This window comes from Gorilla gorilla, chromosome 9 (genome assembly GCF_029281585.2).
Source record: "Gorilla gorilla gorilla isolate KB3781 chromosome 9, NHGRI_mGorGor1-v2.1_pri, whole genome shotgun sequence".
In the NCBI taxonomy this organism is placed as follows: Eukaryota; Metazoa; Chordata; class Mammalia; order Primates; family Hominidae; genus Gorilla; species Gorilla gorilla.
This window is the reverse complement of record NC_073233.2, coordinates 64997197-65008656: the sequence shown is the minus strand read 5'-3', so window position 1 is coordinate 65008656 and position 11460 is coordinate 64997197. Positions and strand designations below refer to the sequence as shown.

The 11460-nt window shown below is 50.2% G+C and overlaps 1 protein-coding gene and 1 non-coding gene across 2 annotated transcripts; both read left to right on the top strand.

Moving 5' to 3' along the window:
* The first annotated feature begins 952 nt into the window (after positions 1-952).
* SSRP1 (structure specific recognition protein 1) lies at positions 953-10977 on the top strand. Its single transcript, XM_004051150.4, has 17 exons — positions 953-1244; positions 1734-1906; positions 2327-2512; positions 3426-3531; positions 3817-4007; positions 4111-4341; positions 4480-4583; positions 4686-4814; positions 5077-5298; positions 6038-6110; positions 6536-6674; positions 6827-6872; positions 8540-8669; positions 9080-9250; positions 9448-9536; positions 10076-10262; positions 10487-10977. The coding sequence occupies exons 2-17, from the start codon at positions 1853-1855 to the stop codon at positions 10556-10558; spliced, it is 2130 nt and encodes a 709-aa protein (XP_004051198.1). The 5' UTR covers positions 953-1244; positions 1734-1852; the 3' UTR covers positions 10559-10977.
* LOC115936398 (small nucleolar RNA U13) lies at positions 8005-8107 on the top strand. Its single transcript, XR_004071888.1, has one exon. It is a non-coding gene; the product is annotated as a small nucleolar RNA U13 (small nucleolar RNA).
* Positions 10978-11460: the final 483 nt, after the last annotated feature.

Genomic DNA, 11460 nt, shown 5'->3' with positions numbered 1-11460 from the left:
CTGAGAAGTGTGCTAAAGTAGTAATAGGCCCTCAATATCTATTTATTAAACCCAGTTGAATTTATTTTGCTAGATAATGCTGGAATAGCCACTACTCAGAGGTTAAAGCTATGAGTTCAGGGGAGAAGGGTGCATTCCTGTTGTCTCTTACCCCAGGATTGATTTAGCAAGCTGGTGTATTGATTGTCAGGGAAATCTTGAGCTTACATATTCTGTACTAATGTCTTCATGTAGGACACATATCAATAGTCATTCTGAACATACAGTCACTGTGATTATGACAGAAGATAACTGGACTGGTGGTGTTAAGGAGGTCTGGGTCCTACCTAGCCTTGTTGCCAACGCACTGAGACCCTGGGCAACTCACTCCCCTTTGGGTCTCAGTTTTCCCATCAGTAAAAGGAGGTTGGGGTAGAAAAACTAAAACATCTTTTCCAGGTCTGGTCTCTGATGTTGCAAAATGCACTCCGGGATTATACGGGGGAGACCTGGCTTCCGCAACCCCAGGATGATGTGGTTTCAAATCAGTTCTGGCTCCAAGGTGAATCTGACACCAGGACTTGAACTGGATAAGGCCGTTTGCCAGCCTCTTGGAGGTACCTATAATTTTCGGTTAAGGATGTGAAAATTTTGGGTGTAGACAGTGAACTTGACAGTTCAGCCAGAAAGCAGTGCACCCACGATGACACCAACACCCGCATACTCTCCGCAGCCAGTGGGAGAGGTCGTTTCCTCCCACAACTGTTCAAATACTTCTCTTCTTGTCCCATAGACTCCTTTTCATGACACAGAAACTATTTTGCAGAGAAACGGGCACGCATCATTCCAATACACACCCCCACCCCACCCCTGTACTAAGTCTGATACAATAAAACTACACAATTTCTCCTTAGTATCTAGTCTCGATTGAAGAAGTGTCTGTAGTTTCTAAAGAGCCCTACACACATTTTCTAGGCCGATTCCCCCTGGGTGAGAGAGGCTTCATGGCAACCACCCTTCCCTCAGGTCCTCCAGAGTCGCTGACGCTCTATGCGACTGTCTCGCAGGCGGGCCCGACTCGCGTCTCTCTAGCCAGCTCGTTCTCTCTGTGGCCTGTGCACGGCTTCCGGTGGCGGGACGCGGGGCCGCGCACGCGGGAAAAGCTTCCCCGGTGTCCCCCCCATCCCCCGCCCCGCGCCCCCCCGTGTCCCCCCAGCGCGCCCACCTCTCGCGCCGGGGCCCTCGCGAGGCTGCAGCCTGAGAAGGTAGGTGGTGGTCGTCCCTGGTCCCAGGAAGGCAGGGGCCTCGCTCCCCCACGGGACCCTCGACATGGACCATTCCGCGTTCGAAACCGCGGGGAGCGGGCGAATCCATTCTGTGGGGCGGGGGTGAACCGTGGGTCTGGGGCCGCGGGGTGGTGGGAGCGGTGCGAGGGAAACCCTGCACTCTGAGCTGGATTGGGTCGCGTGCGAGGTGCGGGCTCCGGGCAGACCCTGGGGTTCCGCTGCTCGTTGCCATGGCTCCCGCCGGAGTGGCCAGAGCGGGCGTCGGGTTGGGTGTCAGCGGTATTCCAGGCCCGGTTCTCCACCCAGGCCTGGACCTGGACCCTTGGGCACTGCAGCGTCCGTCTGTAGGTTTCTAGGCAGAGGAAATCCTGAGACATCCAGGCGCAGCTGGGAGTTGCTACCTGGCTCCATCCGTGAGCACAGCGAGGTGGTGTCTTTCATGCTTATCTGTCTTCCTCTTGAATTCAGATTCCCAACCTGCTGAGCATCCGCACACCCACTCAGGAGTTGGGGCCCAGCTCCCAGTTTACTTGGTTTCCCTTGTGCAGCCTGGGGCTCTGCCCAGGCCACCACAGGCAGGGGTCGACATGGCAGAGACACTGGAGTTCAACGACGTCTATCAGGAGGTGAAAGGTTCCATGGTGAGAATGGCTTGGACAGGTGATACAAGTAGAGAGAAGGAAGGAGGGTAGAGTTTTTGTCCGTTAATGAGAGCTTGCTTTGGTAACGTTATTTTGGAAAAAGAAGACTCAGTATAATGTGTACCTAGTGTCTCCACCAACTCAGGGCAATACTGAGAGATAGTCTCAGAGTTATAGGGACCGTATATGCTGTTCAGTTCCCAATTCCTGTCTTACAAATGAGGAAACTGAGAATCTGTTAAAGGGTTCTAGATACCAGAGTCTGGTTTAGAATCTAGACTCCTTGGCATCCTCAGCTGTTGCTCCTGCATTGATAATCTGGCCAGTCCACTTGCAGCAGGAATGTGTGTTAGGTAGAGCTGTAGAACCCAGGACATGCTGTGTACTGTCTCCATGCATCTGGGCCTGCTTTTCTTACAGAATGATGGTCGACTGAGGTTGAGCCGCCAGGGCATCATCTTCAAGAATAGTAAGACAGGCAAAGTGGACAACATCCAGGCTGGGGAGTTAACAGAAGGCATCTGGCGCCGTGTTGCTCTGGGCCATGGACTTAAACTGCTTACAAAGAATGGCCATGTCTACAAGTATGATGGCTTCCGAGAATCGGTGAGATGTCCCATGGCTATAAACCTCCTTTTTACTGCATCATCTTATTTTAATCTTCTAGAGACTCGAGGTTCCTTCCTCATGTAACCCTGTGATTGCTAGTTTGGGCTCCTTAGAGCAGGGCTGTGAGGCCATCAGGCAATCAGTGGTTGGCTTTGAGCGTTGAAGTCTTGTGAATTTCTGTGTGCCTTGACTCCAGAAGATTTTCTTCTGTCTTGATTTAGATAGTAGTTTCTGCCTGTGGCTTTTATCAAGGTTCAGAATCTTAGCTTGATTTCTTTGTGTGTGTGTGTTTTTGTTTTTTTTTGGGACAGGGCCTTGCTCTGTCACCCAGGCTGGAGTGCAGTGGCACAATCTCGGCTCACTGCAGCCTCCGCCTCCTGGGCTCAAGTAATCCTTCCATCAGCCTCCTGAGTATCTGGTACCACAGGCACATGCCACCATGCCGAGCTGATTTTTCATAATTTTTGGTAGAAACGGCGTTTTGCCACGTTACCCAGTCTGGTCTTGAGCTCTCAGACTCAAGGGATCGCCCACCTTGGCCTCCCAAAGGGTTGAGATTACAGGCATGAGCCATTGCGCCTGGCTAGCTTGATGTCTTAAAGTGTGGGTTTTGTTTTCCATTTTGAACTGCTTGAGTTAAAGGCTTTATTTGATTTTAATTTCCACTTTCATTAAAGTAATACCTATACAAAGTTTATAAAGTCAGATGGTCCATAACCAGGAATGTCAGATCCAGTGGCTAGAAGCAATCTCTTTCAACAATCTTACCATGAGCTGGGTTGCTAAGTCAGCATGGATTTCTTAAAAAGCCTATTTGGGGCAGTTTCTCAGAAATAATCCCAGGACATTCAAGTCGGTGTTAAGGCTACCAAGGTTTACTGGGATTGTGCTTTCTTCCCTCCACCCACAGGAGTTTGAGAAACTCTCTGATTTCTTCAAAACTCACTATCGCCTTGAGCTAATGGAGAAGGACCTTTGTGTGAAGGGCTGGAACTGGGGGACAGTGAAATTTGGTGGTGAGTCCTGGGGAAGACTGAGGTTTGGGGAGGAAGATAGGGTGAAGGGTTTCAGCCTTTTACTTGTTTTGCTCTTTTCCCTCTGCCACTGTCTCTGGTTTCCTCTCTATTTGCATGTTCATCATGTGTTTATTGAGTACCTACAGTATACTGCCTGGGGTTGGGGTTACAGTCTAAACAGACTAACCGCAGTATCCTGTCTCTGTGGAACTCAGTTTGGTGGGAATATTGCTTATGCAGACTTAAGGGGAGGAGCTTGTGGCTGGATAAGCCCTTTCCTCACAGGGCAGCTGCTTTCCTTTGACATTGGTGACCAGCCAGTCTTTGAGATACCCCTCAGCAATGTGTCCCAGTGCACCACAGGCAAGAATGAGGTGACACTGGAATTCCACCAAAACGATGACGCAGAGGTGTCTCTCATGGAGGTGCGCTTCTACGTCCCACCCACCCAGGAGGATGGTGTGGACCCTGTTGAGGTGAGGCTTCCCCTGGTTGCCTTGGCAGCAGATGGTGCTGAGCAGGCGTTGGCTGGCCTGGGAGCAGGGCCTCCTGCTTGGTTACCAATATGTGCTTTTGCAGGCCTTTGCCCAGAATGTGTTGTCAAAGGCGGATGTAATCCAGGCCACGGGAGATGCCATCTGCATCTTCCGGGAGCTGCAGTGTCTGACTCCTCGTGGTCGTTATGACATTCGGATCTACCCCACCTTTCTGCACCTGCATGGCAAGACCTTTGACTACAAGATCCCCTACACCACAGTACTGCGTCTGTTTTTGTTACCCCACAAGGACCAGCGCCAGATGTTCTTTGTGGTAAGCAGAAACCCCTATGGCCGGATAATCCTGGTTTTTGCCTAAGTGTTAAGTAGACGGATCTCACTGGTGTGCAGAATTCTATGTCGGTTAATTGCAAGTTGTTGTAGAGTGTCAATTAGTACTCTTCCTTACTAGATCAGCCTGGATCCCCCAATCAAGCAAGGCCAAACTCGCTACCACTTCCTGATCCTCCTCTTCTCCAAGGACGAGGACATTTCGTTGACTCTGAACATGAACGAGTGAGTGTCTCCCTGGACTCGTTTCCTGCCACTGTCCAGGCAGGAGACAGGTGTGCCATTAGAAGGCAGTAGTGTTGTGACCTCACCTTGCTTTCTTTGTAGGGAAGAAGTGGAGAAGCGCTTTGAGGGTCGGCTCACCAAGAACATGTCAGGATCCCTCTATGAGATGGTCAGCCGGGTCATGAAAGCACTGGTAAACCGCAAGATCACAGTGCCAGGCAACTTCCAAGGGTGAGAGTGTGGGCCTGGGATCCTGCCCTGCCTGGGTATGGGAAATGCCGTGTCTCCTTGGTAAACCTTCCTGAGATGGGAATGCGGCCTGTTAGAGGCCTGGATGGGACCTTGTGTCACAACAGGTGCCAGCGCCTCTGTCAGAACAGCTCAGTGAGGTTTACTTAGTCTAGGACATGAGCACTCGTGTCGCTGCTGCTCGATATGCCCTTTGCCTCTGCTGAGGTTGGCACTAACCAGGCTCCCTGCACCCTCTTGTCAGGCACTCGGGGGCCCAGTGCATTACCTGTTCCTACAAGGCAAGCTCAGGACTGCTCTACCCGCTGGAGCGGGGCTTCATCTACGTCCACAAGCCACCTGTGCACATCCGCTTCGATGAGATCTCCTTTGTCAACTTTGCTCGTGGTACCACTACTACTCGTTCCTTTGACTTTGAAATTGAGACCAAGCAGGGCACTCAGTATACCTTCAGCAGCATTGAGAGGTGAGAACCTCCACCTGTCACTTCCTGGGCATCCTGGTCCCGAGCCAGCTTTGTCTAGGAAGGCTGGCATGGCCTGGGGCACTCTCCAACCCTAGAGCAGAATTTTTCTTTTGCTACATCAGGATTTGGTCCTTTTCCCTGGAGTGCTCAGACTTTAGAAACCTCTCCATTGCTTTCTTTCTGGTCATTAAAAAACAAAACAAAACAAAACAAAAAAAACTTTTTCCGTATTCTGAAAGCTATATGTCTTCGCTACTGGTCTTTTTTCTCCTCCACTCCCCACCATGATGGAAATGCTATCTCTTTCTTTCCTGGAATGAGCTTTGTGCCTGAGAACATAGCGGCTAATGCTTATTGAGTGCTCACTGTGGACTAAACGTTTTATAAGCATCTTCACGTGTAATCCTCATATCAACCTTGTGAAGTATGAAAAAAGATGACCACATCCCCTGCCCCACACTTACTCCCCTCTGAGCTTATTTGGTAAACAGATGCGCACCCCTCCCTGCCTTTTCTTTCCCAGAGCTCTTCAAAGCCATGCAGTTCTTTCAGGACTAATGTCTGGCTCTGGCTCTGCCTTACTGCTGTCCTCTGGGGGTTTCTAAGCTGTTGGGTTGGGTAGCATAGTCAAGAGCTCCAGGCTCCACAGTCTACCCCAGCTCATGGAATCAGAACATTGTTTAGTCTGCCCCTGTGTTGGCACTACCTCTCTGGTAACATGATGCATGTCCCCTCACAGGGAGGAGTACGGGAAACTGTTTGATTTTGTCAACGCGAAAAAGCTCAACATCAAAAACCGAGGATTGAAAGAGGTACTTCTGTGTGGGGAGGATGAGACCCTCTCCTGGTCTTTCTATAGGGGAGAAAGGGGTGGAGATTTTTTCCGGCTTCTTTTTCACTCTTTCTTCTCTTCTTACCCTTATAGAAAAAAGAGGTGCGTGTGACCCTTTCCCCCTCCTGGTGCAGGTTTCCTCTGCATGACCTTAGACCAGTCTATGCAGCCCCTCAGGAGCCCCCAGTGGGGCTGGGAGAGGGAGGGGCTTGGGGCTTGGACTAACCCAGTTGGCAGGAAGTACTTGGGCATAGGCCCTGCACGTTGGCTGTGTGTGGACAATCCAGCCCCAGGTCTTCTGGGAGCTGCTGCTCTGACTTGACAGGCATGGGGGTGTGCTTTTGAGTGTGCAGGGATTCTGGCTCGAGGGTGAGTTGGCCCCACTGTGAACTCTTCCCTGGCTAGGGCATGAACCCAAGCTACGATGAATACGCTGACTCTGATGAGGACCAGCATGATGCCTACTTGGAGAGGATGAAGGAGGAAGGCAAGATCAGGGAGGAGAATGCCAATGACAGCAGCGATGACTCAGGAGAAGAAACCGGTGGGTTAGCCTCCGTGCTGAGCACGAGGATGGTCAGATGCTCCTCGCTGTGGCCCGGGCTGGACTCACCCTTGGGCCAGAGCTGGGTGCCTGGGTGAGGTGGGGGGATTTCCATTGGGGCAGAAGCTGATGCATCCTGTGCCCTTTTTCAGATGAGTCATTCAACCCAGGTGAAGAGGAGGAAGATGTGGCAGAGGAGTGAGTTTTGGTGGTACCTTGTGGGGATAAGATGGTGACCCATAAGCTTAAGGGACCAGAAGATTTCTGGACATTTCTCAGGTCCCAGCATTAGCTACTGACCCAGAATGGGAGAGTGACCTCCAATGAGGTGATATACGAAAATGTTTTGGAAATTGTCAAGGGCTTTGTAAATGCAAGACATATTTTGAAGTCAGAAAAGTATAGTGGGATCTATGGCCATACCGCCCTGAATGTGCCAGTCGGGGCTGGTTCGTAGTTGGATGAGGAGAGAATGGGAATGAGCTAGTGCTTGCCACTTACTTGCTGGGGGTTGTCGAGTAAGTCATTGAATCTCAATTTCCTCATCGGTAGAAATGCAGTAGTACCCCTGCTAAATTGGTTAAGACTTTTTGTTAGCAGTGTCAGAAATGTGATTCGCTCTCACTTTAAAAGGGAACATATAAAAGGGAATTTCATAAGTTCATATTACTGCGGAGTCTGGGGATTTAATTGGCTTCAGACACTACTGGATTCAGGCGCTCAAATCTATTTCTTCCGATTTCCTTAATTAAAAATAGGTTTACCCCATGGGGTGCCCAGTGACTCTCAGAAGCTCAGGGCAGGCTTAATCCTACTGGTTTAAAACAACACCAGAAGTGCCTCTTTTGGTGAACAGCATAGTAAACACAGTGGTTACCTGCCCCTTTCTAGCCTGAGTTATTAGAATGGGCCGGAGTCTGATGGGCCAGAAATAGGCCAAGTGCCCACCCTTAGAGCCTGTGGTTGGGGTAAGCCCTTCCTGAGTGGGGGCAAGGTGGTTCCCAACAGAAAATTGGGACTCTGCTCTTTTAATCCAGAAGGATTGTAAAAGAATGTCGGGCAGCAAAAAAAACACCCAACGGGAGTCCTCTAGTTCAGCCTGCCACATGTTTATGAAGGTTTATGAAGGTTTAATGAGCAAATACTTGTGTAAGTGCCTTGAAAACTGTCCAGCAGCATACAGGTGTAAGGTAGTTGCATTGTTTGAGGAGTTTCACATATATCAGACAAGACTGTCAATTACAGGGGTAGGCACTGGGTTGGACTGAAGTTGGTTTTCCTCTTTTTTGTAGTAACTGATTATCTTTTCATCAGAAGACTGTAGGGGCCAATCCTTTTGTAGTTCGTAAACATAATGGTTGGGTGTTACGTGCGTGTGTGACATGTGCCACCCTCCAGCCTTGTTACGATGTCTACACATTACCCATCTGACATGGAAAAAAAAAGAAGACAAAAAAGACTATAGGGTAGATTAAGGTGATTACTCCGAAGGAAGTGGTGAAGTGGATTTGGGCCATGTTCCAGGCATGAATGAGGCAGTGTTTCTGCTAGTGGTGTCCTGGGGATGGACTAGGACCTGGTTTGGCCATGCCCAGGGAGATCCACTGAAGCTCATTGATTTGTTTTTCATTCATTAATTCCGATCAAGTAACCAATTGCTGTGGCTGGGTCTGGAGAGGGCATGGCTGAAGCCACCGCAGTGAATGGGAGGAAGCAGTGTTGGGGATTGGTGGTGGATACTGTCCTCTGGTCTTCCTCCCTTGCCCCTTTTGGGTGGGTATCTTTGGATTTGTCTTCCTCCTGTCCTGAGGCCGTGGGGTCCTGTCTTCCCTCCTCAAGTCTAAGCCTGGCTTGTTCTCTGGCAGGTTTGACAGCAACGCCTCTGCCAGCTCCTCCAGTAATGAGGGTGACAGTGACCGGGATGAGAAGAAGAGGAAACAGCTCAAAAAGGCCAAGATGGCCAAGGACCGCAAGAGCCGCAAGAAGCCTGTGGAGGTGCAGACTGTAGATGGGAGGGGCTGTGTGTGGTGCAGTGGGTGGGGGCGTGGGAGGCATTCTCTTTACCTTCTCCTGTCCACCACCAGTAGGACCTGTTCTTCCTTGGGGCTGTTTTTTATAGCCAGTGATTATAGCCTTGAGGGGTATCTTCTTGGAAATTTTTCTCACTAGCCCTGAGATTAATAAGCTTCTGGAAGGTCTGAATTAGGAGATGGGCTTCTGTCCTGGTAAGCTAGGCACTGAATTGCAGAGGGGAAGGAGATACTATCCTTGCCCTTAGGGAGCTCTCTCGCCTGATGCTATTTAGTCCTCCACTTTTTCTCCAAGTTAAGTGATCTAAATAATTTATTTGGGAAAATGTATGGGTTCTGTGGGAAATAGCTGAAGGCATTTGGGTTCTTATGTAGGTGAAGAAGGGCAAAGACCCCAATGCCCCCAAGAGGCCCATGTCTGCCTACATGCTGTGGCTCAATGCCAGCCGAGAGAAGATCAAGTCAGACCATCCTGGCATCAGCATCACGGATCTTTCCAAGAAGGCAGGCGAGATCTGGAAGGGAATGTCCAAAGAGAAGAAAGAGGTGAGTAGCAGCAGAGGAGGGGTGATGCCTCTCATGGGCTGGGGAGAGGTGCTGTCTTGGGGTGGCGAGTCTCATGACTGATAGGGGAGCAGTATGAGCCATTGGTGGGACTTTCTGTATCGATTTTGCCTGCATCAGGGGAGAGGGGAGATGGGAGAGGTCTTATTCTTAACTGTTTTTTTCTGTGTGAGAGACAGGAGTGGGATCGCAAGGCTGAGGATGCCAGGAGGGACTATGAAAAAGCCATGAAAGAATATGAAGGGGGCCGAGGCGAGTCTTCTAAGAGGTGAGTGTCGAGAACATGGCCCAGTCACTGATTTTTGTGGCAGACTTCTTTTTTTTTTTTAACAGGCCGAAGTTGAGCATTGGAAAGTTAAAGACAGCAGAGATGCTTCTGACTGCAGTAGGGTAGTGCTTCTCAAACCTGGGTAGGCCATTGCCCAAGTATGGGTGACACAATAGGGCATTCATGTCACTGGGGAAATATGGCCTCTTTTCCTGGACCATTTTATTTGAAGGTATGGGGGAATGAAAAAAATACTATTATGGAGTGCAGTGCACAGTTTGCATGAACTCTAAAAGATAAAGCAAGAAATGTCAAGTAGGTTTTGCACATTGGGCTGCTTTAGGCTGTGCCCTCTGATTCTTCTGTTGTACTCATGATACTCTCCCTTGGTGCCCTTCAGGCTGACGCAGCTATTTACGTTCAGAGTGAAATGGGCTGTGTGGCTGGGATTGGGAAAGGCCTTGTTAAAGCTGGGGGAGGTTTGGTCATGGTGGTAGGGGACCTGAAGGCCCAGCTCCTCTTCCCTCTTGCCAATACAGGGACAAGTCAAAGAAGAAGAAGAAAGTAAAGGTAAAGATGGAAAAGAAATCCACGCCCTCTAGGGGCTCATCATCCAAGTCATCCTCAAGGCAGCTAAGCGAGAGCTTCAAGAGCAAAGAGTTTGTGTCTAGTGATGAGAGCTCTTCAGGAGAGAACAAAAGCAAAAAGAAGAGGAGGAGGAGCGAGGTGCGGCAGGAATGTGGGGCCTGTGGGCTGGGCAGGGTGAGGGGCATGTGTGTCTGTGTGGGGTTGGTCTGTAAGAGTAATGAGTTGGAGTGGATGGTGGAATTCTGAGGTTCTGAAGGTGGGTGCTGTAGTTGGGGGCGGTAGGGAATTGCGGGCCCTTCACTGAAGAGTGGGTGGGGCACCCAGGACTCCAGCTTTTCCCTTAAGACACCTTTGGTTTTCAGGACTCTGAAGAAGAAGAACTAGCCAGTACTCCCCCCAGCTCAGAGGACTCAGCGTCAGGATCCGATGAGTAGAAACAGAGGAAGGTTCTCTTTGCGCTTGCCTTCTCACACCCCCAGACTCCCCACCCATATTTTGGTACCAGATTCTCCTTATGAAATGCAGTCCCTGGATTCTGTGCCATCTGAACATGCTCTCCTGTTGGTGTGTATGTCACTAGGGCAGTGGGGAGACGTCTTAACTCTGCTGCTTCCCAAGGATGGCTGTTTATAATTTGGGGAGAGATAGGGTGGGAGGCAGGGCAATGCAGGATCCAAATCCTCATCTTACTTTCCCGACCTTAAGGATGTAGCTGCTGCTTGTCCTGTTCAAGTTGCTGGAGCAGGGGTCATGTGAGGCCAGGCCTGTAGCTCCTACCTGGGGCCTATTTCTACTTTTATTTTGTATTTCTGGTCTGTGAAAATGATTTAATAAAGGGAACTGACTTTGGAAACCATGTCCTCATGCTTTCTTTGTAGCCCTGGTGTGTTGCTCCCACTTTTATTGGTGGTGTTTACTGCTCTGGTCAGACTGGGCAGGGCCTTCCTGGCCAGCCGGGAAGCAAGTCTCGAGGTACATCCTGTTCTGTTCCCGGCTGGACGAGCATTGGTTTTCACCCGCCTCTGCCCGGATGGGCCACCTGAGAGTCTAGAAATGAGAGCTGATCTGATTAGGAAGTCTCTCCCAGTTACACTCCATTAGCCAACCAAGCTAGGGGGAGGCAGCTCTTGGCTGCATCCTTACCTATGAGTCAAGGGTCTTCCAAGGCTTTCGATAATGAAATCAGGATTGACTGTCCTTCCAGCAGCCGGGGGAGTGGAAACCTGAGCCTGGAGAGTCGGGGAGGATGAGCGTGTGCGTAGAGTGGTGGTGGTTGCAGCCTGGTGGTGGTGCAAGAAAGTACGGAGTATATGTGAAGCTTTTGTTCTTACGGGAA

Bases quoted from the DNA above. Each gene is read 5' to 3' on its own strand.
- SSRP1 (XM_004051150.4), top strand. From the start codon at position 1,853: ATGGCAGAGACACTGGAGTTCAACGACGTCTATCAGGAGGTGAAAGGT. The intron at 5,299-6,037 runs GTGAGAACCTCC...GTCCCCTCACAG, and splicing joins ACCTTCAGCAGCATTGAGAG to GGAGGAGTACGGGAAACTGT. The intron at 6,873-8,539 runs GTGAGTTTTGGT...GTTCTCTGGCAG, and splicing joins GAGGAAGATGTGGCAGAGGA to GTTTGACAGCAACGCCTCTG.